Source organism: Acipenser ruthenus, chromosome 24 (genome assembly GCF_902713425.1).
Source record: "Acipenser ruthenus chromosome 24, fAciRut3.2 maternal haplotype, whole genome shotgun sequence".
Lineage (NCBI taxonomy): Eukaryota > Metazoa > Chordata > Actinopteri > Acipenseriformes > Acipenseridae > Acipenser > Acipenser ruthenus.
Genome location: NC_081212.1, coordinates 19,126,167 through 19,149,210, shown reverse-complemented (window position 1 = coordinate 19,149,210; position 23,044 = coordinate 19,126,167). Strand labels below are relative to the sequence as shown.

Sequence of the window (23,044 nt, the reverse complement as noted above, 5' to 3'; positions counted from 1 at the left end):
CAGAGCCTAATTCAAACGTGTTGTTGCCGTCCACAAGACCATTACATGAAGAAATCAGCAGTTTTTGGACACCGGTATGATTTAGCTGAAATGTGGCTTTCAGATGCGTTTTGAACAAAGATTTAAACAAATGAAGCCTCTGAAAATATTTTGGTTCTGTAAAACCAGGATACCCTTGTAAACAAAATGTTGGAAACCTACCTCAAACCTGCTGTGCAATTAGTCTGAAACTATGTATCTTAGCACCCACTATGAGCACTAAAAACTAAATAAATCCTGTTATTTTGCAGCCTCTCTGAAATTCAAACTGGCCAGCGGGATGGCAGAGGTGAAAACTCACAAAGATAAAATCCAGCAGCTTCAGAACGAGCTGATTCGGGTGAGTACACTGGCAGACACAGATTTAAAACAGGGCGCATACTATAAACAAGACAAATTGGTGAAGTATTTATTGTTAAGGTTTTTTTTTTTTTAAATAACACAATACAGATTGTACAGCACATTTTTATTGACACCTTTAAATAGGATCCCCCTAACTGATTTACTCTCTAGTACACTGTACATATTCTCTGTAGAAAAAGTTTGATTGAAGTATTATATCATTGTAATAGGAATGTCTAAAATAAATATGTTGAATTTAAGTATGGAAATGACACAAACCAATATCCAGTAATTGCTTTTTAAATTGATTTCCTGAGGATGCATTGAACACAGGTGTCATTATCTCAGCTATGCTTTTGTAGTGGATTTATTCTCCTCTATCCAAAGAGACTCAGGAGTCCCTGAAGCAGTCAGTAGATGTTGAGTGATTTGTTCCCTGACAGAAAAATGACCGTGAGAAGGAGCTGCTGCGTCTGCAGAGAGCTCACCAGCAGCAGCAGGCTGTCCTGCAGAGATACCAGGACCGGGCGGGCAAGGTGAAGAGCCTGGAGGGTACCATCAGACAACAAGAGAAGGTAACCCTCACTTCTTTCATTTGCAAAGCCTGGCTGGTATATGAAGCCAAGTTGTTCTCTTGCTTGAATGGCGACCTAGCATTTTAAATAAACATGTTCTTACCTCTCTTTAGCACTCCTCTCCCTTGTCATATTGACTGACTTTTTTTTAAAACTGTGACTCAGGTGAAGCCTATTTATCTTGCTACTACATTATAAATTAACTTCCTGTGCTGCAGGTATTAGGACACCACCTGACCCACACTTAATAGTCCTTGTTGTATGAGGCTCAGATGGGACCTTAATACCTGCTGCACAGGAAGTAAATATATAACATAATGGCAAAATGGGCTTTGTCAAAACAGGTTGCCCCTTTAAGACAGCAGCATCCCACAATTTTTCAGTACTGTATACTTTGATAGAATGTGTTGATGTTATGGATGATTTGTGCAAGAATGTATTAAACACCTTACACTCGGTGATTAATTCATTCTGAGTGGAAAAGTCAAATAGACAAAGCGATGAAGGAATTAGAGGCAAATAGTACATGCTTTTAGAGCTGTTGCTATTTATATAATTTAAAAATACCTCATGTGCTATAGATTTGTATTTCCTTTAGTTCAGGATCTGGTAGTTTAGCACTGGAAAGTAAGATGTCTGTTGTGTTTGTTGCAGGTAATTGAAAAGATGGAAAAGGTGCTGGACACTAAACTGAAAGAAAAGAACAGAGACCAGACAGCGGCTTTGAAAAAACAAACAGGTGAGGCTGACAGTACAGGACACCCTTTCATTTCCATTGGCTTCACTTCTGCACTCAACATATTTACCACAAGCAAGGCAATGGACATCGTTTCAAGAATCCTAGCTGGTAACTACCAGCTCAGGAATGTTCTCACTAATGTGGAGTTATCCGTCTTCTGTCCAACTAGGGGGCAGCAGTGACAGCTTGTGGAAAGAGATAGAGTCAGCGTTGGCATCAGAAAACTCCAGACTGAGGGCTGAGTTAGAGAACCTGCGCGACCAGTCAGCACCCAGCCCTTTCCAACAGCACCTGCAGGTGTGTGCTGTGCTTGGACCATCACAGCAAACTGTTTATTCTACAAGTGCTTTCCCCACATAGACCAAATGAGACATGCCCATTTTCCCACGTATCCATTTACACCACCCACTTCATTGCACTGAAGCCCCCCTGGTAAATACGTGACTTCCTTTCCCACAAGGTATAATTGGTACAAAAACTGTTTTCCAATTGTGTAATAATAATAATGCAGTGCAAAAAAAACCACTACACTAACACAAGGCATGTATGATGTTGTATTAATCTGCATCACCCCTATATGATTATGTTCTGATAAATGTATAATTCCATGCTGTTCCCCAGAAACAGGATTTCTTCTCTGACACAGAGAAGATGAGTTTACTGGCCAAGCTGGAGAAGGCACAGGGGCGAATACAGATGCTGGAGACCCAGGTATTGATTCTTCCGCTTGCCAAGTGAAAATCTACAATTTGCTTTCTTGCCCATCGTGACTGAAACAGGAAAATGCAGCTTTTATATATTACAGAATACATTTCCAAGGATTTCAAGGGCATTCCATTTACACAAAACAAGTGGCCTGTACACTGCGGGGTTTGCAATTAAATTATGTTGATGAAAGAATAAAGAACAAGTCCCTTAACCACGCTATGATTTATCCAAATAAAAACATAACAATTACAGCCACCTTAATGATAAGGATCTCATTAAATTTAAAATAAATAGACAGAGGTTTTATTCATGTGGGTTATTGAGGGTTATAATTTAAAAGACATTTTGCCTGTTCTAAAGGTCGGTTTTGTCCCCTGTAGTGATGCTCTCTGTATTTATTTTGTGTTGTTTTCCCCAGCTGGAGGAGAACGCACGGAGATGGGGGCGAGAGAAACAGGACATGCTCACACGGCTCAATGAACAGGAGCATGGATTTGCACGGTCCTCCACCATGATTCTGCATGACTTCCCTCTGGTCAGTTACTAACCCACTGAAACCAAACGGCCAGTCATCTACCTCAAAGCACAGCAAGCACTGTTTTTAACATTAAAACCTCCTAGTATACAAGCACCCATACCTGGGTGCAAAGAAGTCAAAGAATTATGCTCATAAGATCAGGCTACATACTGTCATTTATATAATATATACTGTATAATCAAAGTTAAAAGCTTAATTGCATTGGCCAACTGTCTTAATTTTCTTTTTTCTTTTAGAAGTCTGATTCCTTGCTAAACAACAGTAGATACAGAAAGCTGGACCCTCTGACGTAACCTTCCTGCTGCCAGACAATCAACACAGATCAAAACTTTAAAATAGAAAATTTATTTTTTCCATTTAAAAAAAAAAATATATATATATGTATGTACAGTTTATGCTTTTTCATAAAAGAACAATTTGTATTATTTCTTTGGTCGAGATAATAAAACGAAGTTGATTGTAAAAGTGTTTCTTTTACCTATTGAAGTTTGGAGGTCGCTAAAGTTTGTTTATTTCTTCTCTCTAGTATTACCGATGAAATGTGTCACTGCTGTGGCTCCCCATTCAGAGCAGTTTCTTGGGCCGAATTTAATGAACAAACTGTGAATGTTAATTGTTTGTGCCATGTTCTTAAACATTTCTAATAAGGATTCATGTGAGTTGTTGCATATTCATTCATTTACAGTACATGGGTTGGAATAAGAAGTTCAATAACAGCAAACTTAAATCTAAAACTTAACAATATCATGAACTATCTAAGCATTGGCTTAACTTATTAATCAGCACAACATGAGCTGCTTCTGCATGGTTACATTACTGAAAAATATATATACTTATTATCCATTTATCACTGTATCATTATTGAAAAATAAAATCAAATACATTGGCCACCGTTTCACATCTAGGAAATAGCTTTAATAACCTCTAACATAACAAGGTGGCCATGTAGTTTATTAGTGTTGATCTTTTGTTATGACTGTATCAAGGAAGAGCAAATACAGAATTGTACAAAGAACATTTTATTGTTTTTCAAAACATTTAAACAAGAATCAAAGCAACCAGCCTGTTCTGTGGAAATCCTGGACAGAAGCCGAGCTTACCCTCTGCATAGTAAATAAGGACATGAAGCCTGACAGCCTTGTCTTGTCATTGCCGTTGCCCTTCTTCTAATGCAGAGGGCGCAGGGTTAGTAAGATCGGCTTATCTGGAAGAATGATCAGTTCAAAGGTACTCCCAACGTCCACTTGCCTTTGTTTTTCAATTTTGAAGTTTTGGAGGAGCTGAAGTGACATGAACGTCAGTAGAAATGAACATTAAACCCTCACTCATGTACAGGTATACAGACATGCAATGTGCAAGGTTCTTCCTTTCCTTTAAAAGGAAAAATGCGACCTCTGATCAAAATAATTCTAATTGTCAGAAGTTGCAAATCAATGAAAAAAATATTTACATTTCCCGTACTAAGATTTCTCATGTAGATGAGAGATAATCAATTATTCTGTTTGATCAGTAGTACCAATTTTGAATTAATGAGTAAAATATTTGCAAATCTGTTTGCAGTAGAATTAAAAAGAAACTCCTTGTGATCAGCTCTATATAAAAAAAAGCTCACCATGAAGACCATTTTACTAAATCCCTTTGATTGTCTCGATTGACAGATTCAACTTCATTTAGATAAGTCATTATCAGTGTCTTTATATGTCAAGATTAATTTTACAACTGAATTGTGTCAAACACCACCTATACTTATGACCAGAATAATTGTATCATAAAAATAAAAACGAATGTCACAAAGCTTTAAGCCATGGGAAGTGCTGAGGGCTATCTACTGTTAGCTGCAGGATTGTGTACTCACGTGAATGAGGAAGAGCTGCATCTCAATCTCTGCAATCCTGCGGCCCAGACACTGCCGGGGACCGAACCCAAAGCTAAGGCTTTTGAAATAGTGGATCTCCCCTTTGAGCCAGCGGGCCGGGTTATATTGCAGAGGTCTGGGGAAAATCTGTGGATTCCGCCCCATAGCATAGAGCCCTAGCTGCACCAGAGTCTGCATGAGAGAGAAGAGAGAATAAACACAGGGCTGGAATAAAGTTCCTTAGCATGGCGTGCATCCCCATGTGCTGTGGTTTACCTAGTAAAGTAGGGCATATTGTTGGTGCTGGCACAGAACAACCCAAAGGGAATACAATGACTCAATAAAAAATGCCCATTGGAATATAAAGCTACACCAACAGCCTGTACAGATACTGTAGATACTGACATTTATACAGAGCTGCTAAATAATGACTTTATTCCTGTACTCTAATTCAGAGCTTTGGTAGGAAAGCAGACAGGACATGCTCACCCCTGATGGAATGTGGTAGTTTTGGATCACAATATCCTCAGTTATATACCTTTGCAAGCTCACAGCAACTGGGTGCAGCCTGAAAAATAAAAAAAAAGACATTTCTAATGTTATGGGGCTTTTTACATTCCTTTGTTGGAAATTATGGGCTTGGGATGTATTGTTTTTTTTTTTGCAGTACTCCTCTCTAAGAGCAGTTTTTGTGGCCAGTTATTTTACCACCTGTTTTTTGGCCCAATTTAAAATTTCCAATTATGTTCCCTCACAAGCTCTGGAGAACTGAAGGTCAGTGGGTGTCCTCTGATCCCACCGCCAAGCGAATTACCTCTTTTACACCCAGGAGCGCAACAGTACGGCAGCCCTGTACTGTAGGTGTCCACTGGAGCTTACCCAGCTCCTGGCCAGTAGCGGCCGGGGCACAGCCGAGAGGCGACTCAGTCACTGAGGATTTAGCTCCCTAACCCAGACACTCCCTGTGGAATCCTCAGAAAAGATCAGTGACTGTGTTCCTACCTCAGCGTCTCCTTTATGGCTCCTTTAACCAAAGGAATTGACTTTAACATCTTGATCATGTCCCCCTGTGAAGAGGCCCAGGCATCCTGAACCTCAGCCCGCAGCTGCTCCTGCAGGTCGGGGTATCTGGCAAGTTCATACATGGTCCACAACAGGGTAATGGAAGTCTGCAATAAAACACAGCCACAAAAACACAACATTATTATGAACACTGATAAAGGCATATAGCTTAAACATCTGTCTACTTGACTAAAGTGAGAAATCAACCAATGACTGTTAAGGATTTGTCAAAATTCCAGTACATCTTATCTTGTATATAGATATCATCCCATGCATACAGCATATGACATAATTCTAAGATTAAAAAAAAAAAAAACGTTGAGCTTCATGATACAAGGTCATTGATTATCGTTTTTGACTACTAGATTTTCGCTGGGGTCAAAGGCCATGCAACACAGAGTAATTCTGAAGCATGACGCATCAGAGTGTTAAATGTGAATGATGCACTGTGAATACACTTGTAACTGAAATATTTCATTGCCATGATAATTGCAATTATTTTCCTTATCTGTAAACAAAAATGTCATAATATCGAAGGGCATTATTCCTGGTGGCATATGGTTTTATTTACAGTGTCAACCCCTCCGGCCATTAGCTCAGTCACGCTGGCCTTGATGTCTTCAATGGACAGCTTGTCCAGCATGAGAAGGCTAGCCAGGACTCCAGGGTACTTCCCCTCACTTTCCGGAGACTGACGTAACTTCCTGTAGATGTTCTGAATGCATCGGTCAGCTGAAGAGAGACAGGCGACATATAAAATCTAGCCACGGATATGTACACTATGACATGTTAAAGCCGCAGTGTCCTAAATTCAAATACAGTCAAAAACATTGGTGTCCAGTCCTTGAAATACATCCATTTAAAATCACAGCTTTACAAATTCTAGGCAGGCATTTTATGATTTTTCAGAATAGTTTATGGAACTATTTTCTTAGCTACAATTACTTTAAGGAGGCCAGCATGTGCATAAAGACGATGCAGCCGCTCACCGTGACTGAAGATGGCGTCCCAGGCCTCCACGTGGTCTCGCCACACCTTGGCCCCAACTCTCCGCAGTAGGGCAGGGGGGATGTACAGCATGGGTGACGTGGTCTTGAACATCAGGGTGATGCAGTCGATGAACTTCTGGGTATCAGGATCGATGTGGTCCTGCAGCAATCCCAGCCGCTCCCCATACAGCACGTGGCTCACCGCTAAGGGGTTGGAGAGGAGAGGGTTTTCCACAAAATCGACACTTATAGCAACACTAGAAGAAACTTATAAAAATGTTACAGTAAAAATAAATAAATCAATAAATTTAAAAATACAATGTTGGCTAAAAGCAGTATTTGGCAATATAGGGTTAAAGACAAGTCGTCAAATCACTGCCCCGCTTAGTCCTATTGAACAACACGAAGAGCCTCACACTCAAGTGCAAATCTGAAGAGCTCATGTGAAAAATCTGCCGTCCATCTTCCTTTCCCACTCCTCTCTATCTGTTTGTGCACCCGGGAGACAAAGTCCTGCCCCACTTCATCCAGGAGGGGCACAAAGTTCCCCATCACTTGTGGAGAGATCACCTCCTTATTCAGAATGACTCGGTTGGATCGCCAATCCTCTCCATTCCTGAGAAAGGCAAGCCGAATACAGGTTTAGCTCTGTATTCTTCTGAGAGAAAACACCGCAATACACAACAGTAGCCTGTTCAACCAAATAAACTGTCAGATTTGCATGTACTCTTTATATATATATATATATATATATATATATACAGTGCCTTGCGAAAGTATTCGGCCCCCTTGAACTTTGCGACCTTTTGCCACATTTCAGGCTTCAAACATAAAGATATGAAACTGTAATTTTTTGTGAAGAATCAACAACAAGTGGGACACAATCATGAAGTGGAACGAAATTTATTGGATATTTCAAACTTTTTTAACAAATAAAAAACTGAAAAATTGGGCGTGCAAAATTATTCAGCCCCCTTAAGTTAATACTTTGTAGCGCCACCTTTTGCTGCGATTACAGCTGTAAGTCGCTTGGGGTATGTCTCTATCAGTTTTGCACATCGAGAGACTGAAATTTTTGCCCATTCCTCCTTGCAAAACAGCTCGAGCTCAGTGAGGTTGGATGGAGAGCATTTGTGAACAGCAGTTTTCAGTTCTTTCCACAGATTCTCGATTGGATTCAGGTCTGGACTTTGACTTGGCCATTCTAACACCTGGATATGTTTATTTGTGAACCATTCCATTGTAGATTTTGCTTTATGTTTTGGATCATTGTCTTGTTGGAAGACAAATCTCCGTCCCAGTTTCAGGTCTTTTGCAGACTCCATCAGGTTTTCTTCCAGAATGGTCCTGTATTTGGCTCCATCCATCTTCCCATCAATTTTAACCATCTTCCCTGTCCTTGCTGAAGAAAAGCAGGCCCAAACCATGATGCTGCCACCACCATGTTTGACAGTGGGGATGGTGTGTTCAGGGTGATGAGCTGTGTTGCTTTTACGCCAAACATAACGTTTTGCATTGTTGCCAAAAAGTTCGATTTTGGTTTCATCTGACCAGAGCACCTTCTTCCACATGTTTGGTGTGTCTCCCAGGTGGCTTGCGGCAAACTGTAAACAACACTTTTTATGGATATCTTTAAGAAATGGCTTTCTTCTTGCCACTCTTCCATAAAGGCCAGATTTGTGCAGTATATGACTGATTGTTGTCCTATGGACAGAGTCTCCCACCTCAGCTGTAGATCTCTGCAGTTCATCCAGAGTGATCATGGGCCTCTTGGCTGCATCTCTGATCAGTCTTCTCCTTGTATGAGCTGAAAGTTTAGAGGGACGGCCAGGTCTTGGTAGATTTGCAGTGGTCTGATACTCCTTCCATTTCAATATTATCGCTTGCACAGTGCTCCTTGGGATGTTTAAAGCTTGGGAAATCTTTTTGTATCCAAATCCGGCTTTAAACTTCTCCACAACAGTATCTCGGACCTGCCTGGTGTGTTCCTTGTTCTTCATGATGCTCTCTGCGCTTTAAACGGACCTCTGAGACTATCACAGTGCAGGTGCATTTATACGGAGACTTGATTACACACAGGTGGATTCTATTTATCATCATTAGTCATTTAGGTCAACATTGGATCATTCAGAGATCCTCACTGAACTTCTGGAGAGAGTTTGCTGCACTGAAAGTAAAGGGGCTGAATAATTTTGCACGCCCAATTTTTCAGTTTTTTATTTGTTAAAAAAGTTTGAAATATCCAATAAATTTCGTTCCACTTCATGATTGTGTCCCACTTGTTGTTGATTCTTCACAAAAAATTACAGTTTCATATCTTTATGTTTGAAGCCTGAAATGTGGCAAAAGGTCGCAAAGTTCAAGGGGGCCGAATACTTTCGCAAGGCACTGTATATATATATATATATATATATATATACTCTAAGCACACTCTTAAACTCAGGGGAGACATTTCGGAGGACATAAAGATGTTTCAGACTCCTGTAAGTGGATCATTTGTGCACAGGGCTTGCAACGTATCCAGATGACTTTCAATAATTAATAAAATCACATAGACTTGATTTGAAGTTTTAACGAATCAGAGCAGCATCTGTACTCCTTAGGTTTATTAAATGCTTAAAAATGGATTGAGTAGATACAGACTACTTCGAATCCCAGCTGACAGGCAATCTGGGAGGTCCAGTGCCTTAACAGGTATAATAGCATTAATACTTCAATATGTTTATGATTATTACATGTTTTTAGCCCTTAGGCTATGGATGCATAAAGCTAAAAACGCCCACCGCTAAAGTATTTTTGAATGGATTACAGCAATACGTTACTTAATATAGGTCATATTAAGTAAAAAATCCATATTAACTGTTTTTGAAAGGAGAAAAAGTCATGTTAATGTTACAAAATGAAACAAAAACCCACTGAGCATGCCTAAGAGGACTTGAAATATATAACTTAGTTGTTTGGTTCTAGTTTTGTAAAATTAGCAGGTGTTTTACCTCTTTCAAAAAGTTAATTAAAAGACTGGAGTAAACGGTTATGATCTAAATGGACAACAAATGGCCCATCCTCAGGGAAGCAGTATTTTACAATGCACGCCTGTAAGCAGGTGATTGTACATTATTTTATCAAATCTGGTTAGAGTTTTGGAACATATCTACCTTTGTATCTATAATACACACATTTTAAGATTTCTGCATTTTTAAATGTAGATGTTGTGATGGGCATTATAAAAAGTGCTGCAAACATGAAATAGATGTTTTGCATGACTTGTAAAATGGGGACAAGAAACATATCACCCTGCGAGCCACTTAGAAATGAGATCTAATGAACACACACTATGAAAGTTAAAATGACAGCCCTGGCAGACATAACACACAGCAGAATGAACCGTATCATATTACTTCAGCAAGATCCCATATCTCCGGTTCCTGTAGTCTCTGTAGGCAGTCCAGGCCTCCACAGTCAGTCTTTTAGGGTAGCGTCCCTCTGCTTTAAACAAGATGGCAGCATCCTCAGGGTTGATAATATTCACACTCTCATAGTACCCAACCTTCTCCCTGGAAAAAACAGTATGTGTTGGAGGGATCTTGTTTGTAAAAGACCATTTAAGATTGCATTTACATTGGAGGTTCTATGCTTTGTGTATCACCGCAGTACCAATCAGAGTCAATTATTTTGGTGCAAATTAAAAGTGCAGTACTGGAAGCAAAAGTTTATCATGGTAAAATCTGCAAAGTAATTTCAGTTTTACCAAGGATTTCCCATGGTTATGCTATGCAATTACCACTATTGCTTTATCATACCTCTATGTGCTTTTAGTATGCATGAGTATTATGTTACACTTGCCTATGCTTTTACTATGGGAATATTTAGTCATTAAAAGGATTTACAACCTAATCTCCCCTCTCCTTTGCACTGTACTGGAGTGTTTCTCATGTCTTTCTGATAGGTTACAAATATGTTTAAAGGTTAAAATTAGGAAATTAAATTGGGGTCCAGATGACCTGGCTTCTGCTTGCATCGTCCATATCACAAAAATTAATAACACAGAACTTCAAACTCCCATGAACCTATTGCAAAAAGCTTGAGATAGACATCAGTTAACCAGCTAGCAGCCATACATGTTGCTATAACCTCCCCCCTCCAGCATCATCACTGTTCCCCAAAAATCTTGTGATTGCAGTTTAAAACTGTTTACTAACCTATAGTAAATAAAACTTTAACTTACCTATAAATGGGCCCAAAGGTGTTGAAATTGTTAACCATTATCCGATGAATGTTCTTAAGCCCACCCAATTTCCAGAAAGTATACAGACTGGCCAGGCTGTTCCTCCAGTTGCCTGGAATCTCATCATAGGACCTGACTGTAACGCTGGCAGCAGGAGAGAGGCGGGGGCTGGTGGCACTGTGGCAGCTACGCACAGGACCTCCTCGCAGATCGTTCCCCTTTCCAGTTACAACTCTGAGGGAATGGAAGTTGGCAACAACCGTCCAGCGCAAACTTCCCTTCACCATCATGACTGTCAGAGGAATGCTCAATAGTGCTGCAGCACCTCAGTCCTGGAACTGTAATAGCCTCTTTTAATACAGCCTAACCCTCAAGGTCTAAATGCATTGGAATTTCATTCACTTGAAAACACACCACACCCACAGCCAGATTGCATACCCTAGACCCATTTTTAATGACGGTGCTGATTGTCATCAAATGACAAAACAAATAATAACTGTGTAAAATGATTTACTACTAACATTACTCAAACATGTCCCAAACCTTCAGTCATGTGTAGGTGCTATTGTAGACAGTTAATATTCCTAAAACAATAACCGCTTCCTAGTATAATGAACAAACCTGTTTTCAATATTGCGCTCTGAAAAGGACAGTGAATTTACACGTTACAATAAGCCAAAAATAGACCACATTCCAGACCGTTCAAAGTTCATAAATCGTGTTTGTTCAACATAAGTGAATGGTTCAATCAGGGTTGGCTGATTTAAATCGAGACGGGGTTGTAGCATTCTGTGGCCCATGGTCTGGACCACTCAGCGCTGTGAAGTCACAGTGGTCCGGACCACTCCAGCTGTCGCTGTTATGTTATGATTTCACAGTTTCCTTTTCATTTTCTTTATTGGTAGTTATGTTATTTTACAAATACGTATCTTTCAGTAATTCATACCAGTGTTTAAGTTTATAATAATGTGCTTGGGACCTGTTACCATTGTCATGTGTATTTAGAAAATTGATTTTACACTTCCAGAAATGTTATCTTTTATATAAGGTAAATATTTTCTTGTTTTAAAACTTGCCGATATAATATATAGCCTACATATGCATTATGATAGCCTTAACTACAAAATACATAATGACAATAATAGAACAAATATGGTGTAGCGGGTTTCCTGATGAGTTTCATAGAGATTTAGTTGTTGTAGATGTATTGTTTTTAAATGTCTTACCATGTTTTTCTATGTGTTGTTTAAAGTTATGTTGACGTTGAATAGTAGCCTACTTTTGCACTCTTGACAATGCCAGTGGCTTCTGTTTACTTTTGAAGAACTTTTCATTTCAGAACAATAACAGGGAATGATGCACTTGTCTGTGGAAATAAAGAATAATAATATATACTACTAATTATAATAATCTTGATTTTATATAGCGCCTTTCATAACCAAATATCTCAAAGCGCTTCACAAATAAGGGAAAAACAGATAAAATAACACTAAAACAACCATGACATATACAAAGTGATCTACAAAATACTATCACAATTAGAAATAAGTAATATAATATCACCAGATAAAAAGGCAATTTAAATAAGTGGCTTTTTAGGCGAGATTCAAAAACAGACAGCAACTCATAATCTCTGATCTCAGTAGGAAGTGTTTCTATTTCTACACCTAGGTGCGTAGAACAGTGTTAAATGAGAAAAAAGTTTGCGAATTTGAAAGGATTGTATAATGGTTATTAACCAAAGATATTGATTGAAGTAAGAATAACATGTTTAAAGTGTAGCGAGTTTACGAAATTAATAATCACAGTGTATCTTCTTCCAATTATTTAACATTAAGAAACAAAAAAGACACAAACACAGTTATTTCTTAATAGACAATGCTGACATATTTTATTTACACATCTATATATATATATATATATATATATATATCTATATATATATATATATATATATATATATATATATATATAAATTGTAGCGTGCACGGGGGTAGGCAGCAGTAGGGCTGGTAGATGACATAATCACACACAAAAGACATCCAGTCTCGTGTTGGAGCTATTGTAGACAGCTAATATTCTTCTTATTATTTATTTCTTAGCACACACCCTTATCCAGGGCGACTTACAATTGTTACAAGATATCACATTATTTTTACATACAATTACATTATTTTTTACATACAATTACCCATTTATACAGTTGGGTTTTTACTGGAGCAATCTAGGTAAAGTACCTTGCTCAAGGGTACAGCAGCAGCGTCCCCTACCTGGGATGGAACCCACGACCCTCCGGTCAAGAGTCCAGAGCCCTAACCACTACTCCACACTGCTACACATTCTTAAAACAATAACCGCGTCCTAGTATAATGTACAAACCTGTTGTTCAACAAAAGTGAATGGTTCAATCAGGGTTGTCTGATTTAAATCAAGTCGATTTAAGTCACCTATTCAAATCATTGGATTTTTTGATTCTGTGGTGCATAAATGTTAATTACAACACTGTTTCACAAGCTATTTTAAGTGCTTGAATAATGTTGACGTTTACTTTGATCATGTCAGTGCATTTATCTCTATATTTGTACACATAATTTAGAAAATAGTTCCGTGCACATTACACAAAATACGATACTTTACCTGTGACACTGCTGTGAATTTTAAAGAAAGTTTCCGCGATTTTCACAGGGCCTTAATCATAACTCACAAGGGAATGAATCATTAAAAAAAAAAAAAAAAAAAAAAAAAGTATGCTGTACTGTAAGCTCAGTAGTTGGTTATAACTGTTGTTGGTTAAATACTGCCCACTAGTGGGTTTAGTCAGTAATTATTGTTGGGTATGTCACTTCCCGGGTTGGAAGAAAAAAAGAAAGCAGAAGAGACGTCATTACTAAAAATAGAGTGGGTGAAGCAGGCACCTGTCGATATTTCCTCTTCATTTTCTGCTTATTAGCAAAAAAATATATGAAGGTCATACGGAGAATCCCCCATGACAGCGGAAATATTAAAATGAAGTTCCACTCTCGCTCAGTCCTTGATACAGCCCTGCCAGGAGGCATCTGCGGGCCAGACGACACCTGTCCACGGGCCGCCATTTGCCGACCACTGCCCTAGATTTTCCATGTTCAGTCCTGAATACACTCTCAAAAATGTTTTCTCCATCACTATGGTAACTTATCTAGTCACAACCATGAGAATAGATTAGGTTAAATAGTGTGAAAATCAGAAGAAACAAAGTGTTCTCTTCGAGATGTAGCCTCACTCCTGCCCTGAAACTAGCCTTATACTGTTAAATAACTTTGCATATTATTTTTGACAAAAACTAGTTGAATTAACGCAATGTTTCCTTTAGCACCAGTTTGGGTATGCCATACAAATTGTCAGAATAATGTGTAGATTCGCAAGCCATTTCTTAATATTGACAATATACTGAACTGAACATTTGGTATGATTTTCAAAGCTGTTTTGTCTCCAGGTTGTACATCGTCAATCTGTAAGGGCCTGTGTATTGTGTTTGAGGTCTGTGGCGTGGCCATGAGCATTACAAAATTAGAGTGAGGAAATTAATGACATGTGTAAACCGGGCTTCCTCTCCGCGGTTCATTGCCCCTTTAAAAATGACCCAGGACGCAAAGACTTGAGATTTTTAAAGCGCTGACACGCTATTTTTAATAAACAAAACGAAAACAAAAACTTAACTCCGTTTTTGGAGCGCTGACTACACACGTCAAGAACCTAACTATCGCCGGACAGCAATGCTGTTTAACGGCTACAAAACAAAACAACAAAAACACACCGTTTTTAACACAATACCTTTTTCTCATACGACTGAGCACTCATTCAACCAGGCTACTTCACACAGCGGCAGCCTCAAGCAGACTGGCTGCTTTCTTTAAATAACCTGCACCCGGCTCTAATTTACAATAATAGCCAGGTGCAGGTGATAATTAACTAATAAATCTTAATTCAACAATAATCAAAATAAGCAAATACACGTTTCTGGCAGGGAGGATATTAACTCCCTGCCTTGTTACACATGTCGCTGACCTACATGCTCCATATGTACATGAAAACATAAAGTGTGACATAGGGACAGACAGAAGGGCAGAACACATTCCTATTCCACACTGCCATCTACTGAGGATAATGAGCCACTACACACACAAACACTTAGGGTGCTACAAAAGGAACAACGTTATTCTCCACTAGCACTGCAATTACACACACACACACACACATATAAAAGAATAAACTTTCCAAAGTAAATCAGCACCATGAAATGCTTTAGCCTAATAGTACCACTTTTAGACCACATGAAAGGAGCTATATAAAAATCAACATTGTATCGTACACCTTGCAGGTTGTGTCAGCCACCTCTCTACACTAGGAGCTGAAGTTAATGACAAACTCTCTACCATGCAATGCAGTGACTTTCGTGCAGCCAACGCCTAGAGAAACCAAAGACCTACCACAATGAACAGGAATTACTGCTGAAACACATGTATGCAATGTGTTAGGATAGTTTCAGTGGAAACGTGTGACGTTGCAGGTTAGGGAAAAGCCAAAGTCTACCATAAGTTATGAGTGTATAATAAATTGTTTTATAAATAATCCCAACTATATCATAAAAGCAGTACAAAAATTACACAATACAAGCACTGTATCTTGCCCCAGTGGCAGATTTCTTGATTAGAATTTGTGCTACCAAATTGACTCAAATTGAGAACCAAGAAACGACAAAGTTTGTCAGTAACATACACAACCCTGGTGAAGAGATAAACAACCCATTACAGGACCCATTGATCTGACTCATGTAGAGATTTCTGAAAACAGACAACTGCTTCCCAGGATATTGCTTCATTACTTCTGGTAATTTTAGGTTTCAGATGTCCTGTAAAATTAGGGTCTTTATGACATACAGTATACTGAATAACTTTCTGTACATAATATTAATGCAAAGTTTAATTCAAGTTGGACAGGTGGTTATTAAGACTTCATTTATTAAGACCTTCATTTTCACACTAATTAGAGGGTAGACTGCCGTCACCATGATCTAGATTCAGAACCCTTAAGTATGTGTGCTTGGGAATACCCAAAAGAGGTTTCAGTGCAATTTTCAGTTAAAAGTGTCAGTGTAAAACATGTTCACGTGCCTCCACTATAACCCTGTCACTGGGGACAAAACTAAAATACAGAAGAAATTCTTAAATTGAGAAAAACATTTTCAGTTAGGGTAGGTAGGAGGTCAAAGGACACACCATAACACACCAGCAAATTAATGGCCAAGATGGGATCCAAACCAGGATGCCCTTACTCCAAACCCTGTGCTCAAAACACAGTGACAACACAACCCTGTTGTTATTCTCTAACCGAACCAACTCCACCTTAGATAACATCAGTGGTTCGTCAGTAATCCGCTCACATCACTGCTGCCTCATCACTTTAATGACTTCCTCCAGCTTCATGGCAGTTTTCAGATCTCCATGGAGCTTCAGCTGCCCGCTGGTATAGGCCCCGAATGGTCGGAGGGTGCCCTCGAACATCGCCAGGAGATCCTCCTCTGTCATTTGAAACACAACATCAGGGTTCTGATCGGGCATTCCATGGCCAGCTCTACCGGCACCTACAGAATGGACAGCAAAATAAATAGTGAACAATGATGACGCACAACATACAGTACATGCATAACAGTAAAAGCTCGCTCACAAAATTGAACAGCCACTACAGTATTTGCAAAACGGCAATAAACCTTCAGTCACAAAATGTAAGTACGTACACTACATTACTTGCATCATGGCCCACAGTCTTCTTTCCCATTGCTAACCATAGCAATGGGAAAGAAGATCATTGATTGGCTAGAGAGGATGACAAGGCATACCAATCCTCCACTAGCAAAAGACAATGTGAGAGTGACGTTTCCTTTTCTGTTTCAGTTTACTTTTCAGTACTATTTTGCAACAAAATTACATATAAATAATAGAAACATTGTAGTGCCAATAAAAGTTGCGTCAACTATGAAAAGTTGTGGTCTGTGTTAAAAGTTGCAGTTTCCGCAACAAATTCACGGCCTGTGGTCTTCTTGCAGCCTAATTATATATATATATATATATATATATATATATATATATATATATATATACAGTACTGTGCAAAAGTTTTAGGCAGGTGTGAAAAAATGCTGTAAAGTAAGAATGCTTTCAAAAATAGACATGTTAATAGATTATATTTATCAATTAACTAAATGCAAAGTGAGTGAACAGAAGACAAACCTAAATCAAATCCATATTTGGTGTGGCCACCCTTTGCCTTCAAAACAGCATCAATTCTTCTAGGTACACTTGCACAAAGTCAGGGATTTTGTAGGCATGTAGTCAGGTGTATGATGAAACAATTATACCAAACAGGTGCTAATGATCATCAATTCAATATGTAGGTTGAAACACAATCATTAACTGAAACAGAAACAGCTGTGTAGGAGGAATAAAACTGGGTAAGGAACAGCCAAACTCAGCTAACAAGGTGAGGTTGCTGAAGACAGTTTACTGTCAAAAGTCATACACCATGGCAAGACTGAGCACAGCAACAAGACACAAGGTAGTTATACTGCATCAGCAAGGTCTCTCCCAGGCAGAAATTTCAAGGCAGACAGGGGTTTCCAGATGTGCTGTCCAAGCTCTTTTGAAGAAGCACAAAGAAACGGGCAACGTTGAGGACCGTAGACGCAGTGGTCGGCCAAGAAAACTTACTGCAGCAGATGAAAGACACATCATGCTTACTTCCCTTCGCAATCGGAAGATGTCCAGCAATGCCATCAGCTCAGAATTGGCAGAAAACAGTGGGACCCTGGTTCACCCATCTACTGTCCGGAGAAGTCTGGTCAGAAGTGGCCTTCATGGAAGACTTGCGGCCAAAAAGCCATACCTCCGACGTGGAAACAAGGCCAAGCGACTCAACTATGCACAAAGACACAGGAACTGGGGTGCAGAAAAATGGCAGCAGGTGCTCTGGACTGATGAGTCAAAATTTGAAATATTTGGCTGTAGCAGAAGGCAGTTTGTTCGCCGAAGGGCTGGAGAGCGGTACACGAATGAGTGTCTGCAGGCAACAGTGAAGCATGGTGGAGGTTCCTTGCAAGTTTGGGGCTGCATTTCTGCAAATGGAGTTGGGGATTTGGTCAGAATTAATGGTCTCCTCAATGCTGAGAAGTACAGACAGATACTTATCCATCATGCAATACCATCAGGGAGGCATCTGATTGGCCCCAAATTTATTCTGCAGCATGACAACGACCCCAAACATACAGCGAAAGTCATTAAGAACTATCTTCAGCGTAAAGAAGAACAAGGAGTCCTGGAAGTGATGGTATGGCCCCCACAGAGCCCTGATCTCAACATCATCGAGTCTGTCTGGGATTACATGAAGAGAGAGAAGCAACTGAGGCTGCCTAAATCCACAGAAGAACTGTGGTTAGTTCTCCAAGATGTTTGGGCCAACCTACCTGCCGAGTTCCTTCAAAAACTGTGTGCAAGTGTACCTAGAAGAATTGATGCTGTTTTGAAGGCAAAGGGTGGTCACACCAAATATTGATTTGATGTAGATTTTTCTTCTGTTCACTCACTTTGCATTTTGTTAATTGATAAATATAAACTATTAACATGTCTATTTTTGAAAGCATTCTTACTTTACAGCATTTTTTCACACCTGCCTAAAACTTTTGCACAGTACTGTATATATATATATATATATATATATATATATATATATATATATATATATATATATATATATATATATATATATATATATATATATATATGTGTGTGTGTGTTTTTTTAAATAAATAATTCACAATGAAATACTGACACTACTAACAGTGATATATTTAAGATAAGACTTCAATTTGTAGCCAATTACCCATAAATGCAAGTAAAAAATGACAAGTCAAACCGGAAATCTTACCCTTGCTTAGGTCAAGAAAATATGTCTTGTGAGTTCCGTCGCGGAGAGCGATGTGGAACTGGAAGCACGCCCCCACCTGGCTAACCAGCTTCTCCGAGAGCAGCAGCTCCACAGCAGACAGGAGCTCATCGGCACTCAGGCGTGCCTCAGCCAGCGGGGTAGTAGGGACTTTCTCATTCACCATGGAAACACTGTCTCCTGAAGCAGGAAAAGGAATGACATCAGGAACACGACAAACACACCAATCTGCTTATTGAAAATGACGAGCACAGGACTCCACGCAAAGGCATAGCTACATTTGAGGACAGCAGACCGTGGTCCACAAACTCTTTATTCACTCTAAAAATAAACTGCTTGTAAATCATTTTTCAAGATATATACAACGTATAGATGTGTAGACAATGACTGTGGACTCTTTGTAAAATTTAGATGCAGTGCATCTTAACGACCAAAACACACTTGAGGTCCTTCGTGGCACTCAAGTCTCACCTTTGCTATGACTAGTTTCTGAGCTGCTGCCATTGCCAAGGAAATGCATGGCCAGCTGCTGGATTGGCCCGCTGAGCCCCTCCAATCCGGGGATAGAGGGTGGCATAATCAGGGGCCCGGAGAACGAGTCATCAGGAGGCTTCAACACAGACTCTAAAGTCAGCTCCACACGGTCTACCTCCAGCCCCCAGGGCCGGGTCTTGTCATTGATCTCCACCTACACAACACAGAGCAGTGTTAGTTTGATTTAAATAAAACCCTTCAGCTATAGAGTAATGCAGAACACGGACACACATCTGGAATTGCCATAACTTACAACCTATTTGGTCTGTGGGCTTTTGTCACACTGCCACTAAATAAATGATACCCATGGCTCACAACTGTTTTTTTTTTTAAAAAAACACTTTATTGGCTTGTTCTTAGCATTAGCAATATTATTACTTGTTCTGGTATCACTGTGTTTTAAGTATATCACTGCAAGTCATGGACTTTTGAAAATAGACTGTGCTACAGTGCATGAAATGATTGGTACCAGGAATGTGCAGTATATCCTTTTAATCTATAGGTATTATATTTATGCAAAAAAGAAAAAAAAATATTCAGCACAAGAAAATAATATTGCAATGTCCAATAACAGCATCATGGCTTTCAAAGCTCAAGGTTTCAAAAAAGTGATCCCAAGTACAAGAGATTACAGGATAATGACAAGGTTCTCATCTGAATATTGTTCTTGTCCTCGTCACTGTAATTTGTATCAATAGTTACATCATGAAATAAGCTGAAGTATATAGACCTCTAAAGGAGTTTAGGACAACTGAATGCTTCCCTGTATCTCCAAATCCTAATGAAATTCTTATGCCTGGTAAAACAATATCTCACCCCTAACTTTTCCCCCAGCCTGTTCTTTTCCATCTGAATCTCTCTCAGGCTTTTTTTAATGAGGTTGTGGGTCATGGCATTCTGAGCAGTGAGCCTGGTTGAAGTGTTTAGGTCCTGGACCGCCACCACTGACATCACAGGATTCCAGATGCGGAACTGGATATCTGCGCCAACGGAGATCACTCCGCCATCTTTGGTTGTCACCTTTGGAATGAAGATACGAGTCAATTCAACCCACAGTATAGCTGCTGTCATGCAGTATGTTTGTGCTTGTCAAAATATTGTATTCTCTATAAGGTTAAGTGCTCCAAATAATCACAGCCAAGACCACATTGACAAGTTGGTCACGTGACCAAGATTGCAACACACTTTCACAGCATGTACGGATTGTATGCCTCCACTATAGTCACCTGTGATTTCTTACCTTGCAAGGTGGGATATTGAACGCTCTTGTCCGGAGGTCTACCTTCTGCCACAGATCAATAAATGGCAGGACCAAAACAACTCCAGGTCCCTTTGGGGGGCGAATCCTGCCCAGTCGAAATACAACAATCCTCTCATAATTGGGGACAACCTGAAAAAAGCAGAACGAGAGGGCTGTTTGTAATAGAGAGCTGTCCTGCAGTCACTGATTTATTTAGGTGAATATCCCCACATAGAAACCTAAATTAAACCAGGACATCTGTTTTCAATATAATAACAGTAAACAGAACACAAAACAGTAGGAAGAACAAAAACTGAACCGACTAAATGGTTAGACAACAAAATCCAGCTCTTCTAGCAAAGCCCCTCACACCCCCAAAAAATGATATAGGGGCATACCCAAGACCAGAAGTGGTTAACTGGTCTTCTGTATAAAGTGGGCTGTTTCTCTTGGACTGCACTAGCAGTCTGCTGTCTTCCTGACCCCTTTACAGGTCTGCACTTTAAGTGTTTATAGTTAATAGACTAAAGGGAGATGACAGAGTGGTCTTAATGGCAAAATTGACTTAATATAGACTATAACTAATGTTTCAAAAATAAGCAAAACAACTCAGAATGATAATTTAGGATATCTTATGGCATCAAAGTTGTAGTTTTATAACAGTCCCCCCCCCCCCCCCCACACACATATTTGAAAACAAAATGGTGCAATAGCACTTTTGAAAAAAGCTAAACCTAATGAACTACTTACCTTGAGTACGAACCAACCTGATACAGGGAAAGTTATGAAGGTAAACAGGAATACAAGAAATATGACTATCCTGTGGCACATCCACGACATCCAGCCTTGCGATCTGTCTGTTTGGAAACAATATTCTTATTTTTTGTTTTGTTTTGTTTTCAATTTCTAGTGGTATATTATTGTATTTACAGCGAGACTAGAAACAGTAAAAAAAAAAAATCTACTGGTAGCAGGTTTATTTTGTTTTGTTGTTATAAATTTTACTGCATTTAAGAAACCAAAAATTAAAGTTTATCATCATCGGGGCTGAACAGAAACATTTATATTGTATTGGCCTTTTTCAGTTTAGAGAAAGGATAGTTATATGAATATCTTTAGTGCAAACACTGGTAAAATCCTACTAGTAGTAAAGTCTTTTTCAGGTAAACATATACCATTACAAGAAATCAAGTAGACAAAGGCTTGTGTATTACACTGCAGGCTCAAGCCGAAAAGTTCTAAATGAAAACACATGATGTTGTACTCAATGGTCATGTCTTTTGTAAAGGACATGGAAGGATTTAGCTGATAAGCAGATACATCCTTGACAAAAGCAACTTGCATCACTGAGAATGCATACTGTATAAACACGGATGTATAATCATCATGTAGGCTCTTTCTTACCTGTAAAATCGTTCTCAGTGATTTTTGGGATATAATCGAATGAATGGCCCGCATGGCTGTACTGGATGAAATTCTCAGCAGATACATAAAGCCCCGGGTTAGACTGAAACACGCTGTCGCGCTGTGGCAGAGCGTGGTAGCCAGACGGTTTCCCGAACATGGTCCTGATGCAAACAAACCCTCTTTCACGTTATCTACTGTACTGTACTAACCTGTCAACAATTATACCACAATTTGGTTCCAATGCGAACAGTTTAAACTACCTACCGACTGTACATCCCATGCAATGTATACATGATTATTATGTTTTGTATTGGGTATATTAATATCAGGTACCGGTACAGTGTCTGACAGCATATATCCTGTGTCCTACTGGGAGTTCTAAATTCCAAAGAACATTTTAACGTTTAACTGCAAATATTTACTGTGGATACAACCATTTTCTAATGTGGATACAACCATTACACACAAAACTGAAAGTCGAACTGCTAAACTGTCATGTTGCGTATTTTATTTAATATCTGACCTCGTCTTTGCTTACAGTGCAGCAGTTTGACTTGACGAACACTCCACGTCTGCCGTAGAAACACGCTAAATATACTGTCGCTTCTGATAATGAATGCGTCCGTTTCAGTACGCTTTCTTCTGTTTTCAGCGGTTACGCTTTTAAATATATCATAAATATGCTTAATTAAACCAGTCACTGTAATTTATATTTCTCCTTGTCTTGACACATAAAAAGCGCTTCCTTGTTTACATATACCGGTATTACAAAAGGCATCTCCCTAGACAAAACAGAAAGGTTCCCCCACTCAGGCGT

At 39.2% G+C, this 23,044-nt stretch overlaps 3 protein-coding genes across 4 annotated transcripts in view; 1 reads left to right on the top strand and 2 right to left on the bottom strand.

The window, feature by feature from the left end:
* Positions 1-379, top strand: part of LOC117429440 (coiled-coil domain-containing protein 33-like) — a 108,239-nt gene extending 107,860 nt beyond the window's left edge. Inside the window, exon 18 of the mRNA XM_058998543.1 lies at positions 291-379. The gene's annotated coding sequence lies outside the window, so the exon portion shown is untranslated. The remainder of the gene's footprint in view (positions 1-290) is intronic.
* A 2,953-nt stretch (positions 380-3,332) lies between these two features.
* Positions 3,333-12,903, bottom strand: LOC117429302 (cholesterol side-chain cleavage enzyme, mitochondrial-like). The gene is made up of 9 exons (XM_034048649.3): positions 11,073-12,903; positions 10,246-10,401; positions 7,264-7,463; positions 6,848-7,051; positions 6,430-6,590; positions 5,799-5,965; positions 5,286-5,364; positions 4,797-4,988; positions 3,333-4,221 (listed from the first exon to the last, which is right to left on the bottom strand). Exons 1-9 carry the CDS (start codon positions 11,360-11,362, stop codon positions 4,108-4,110), a joined length of 1,563 nt encoding a protein of 520 aa, XP_033904540.3. The 5' UTR covers positions 11,363-12,903; the 3' UTR covers positions 3,333-4,107.
* A 1,803-nt stretch (positions 12,904-14,706) lies between these two features.
* LOC117429027 (stomatin-like protein 1) lies at positions 14,707-23,030 on the bottom strand. Of its 2 annotated transcripts, none has more exons than XM_034048141.3 (8): positions 22,751-23,030; positions 22,225-22,388; positions 21,571-21,677; positions 20,821-20,970; positions 20,397-20,600; positions 19,518-19,734; positions 19,029-19,226; positions 14,707-16,692 (listed from the first exon to the last, which is right to left on the bottom strand). In XM_034048141.3, the coding sequence occupies exons 2-8, from the start codon at positions 22,382-22,384 to the stop codon at positions 16,493-16,495; spliced, it is 1,236 nt and encodes a 411-aa protein (XP_033904032.1). In that variant the 5' UTR covers positions 22,385-22,388; positions 22,751-23,030; the 3' UTR covers positions 14,707-16,492. The 2 variants fall into 2 exon arrangements, with proteins under 2 accessions (XP_033904032.1, XP_033904033.1); XM_034048142.3 differs by having other exon boundaries at positions 22,766-23,030.
* Between the last annotated feature and the right edge of the window lie 14 nt (positions 23,031-23,044).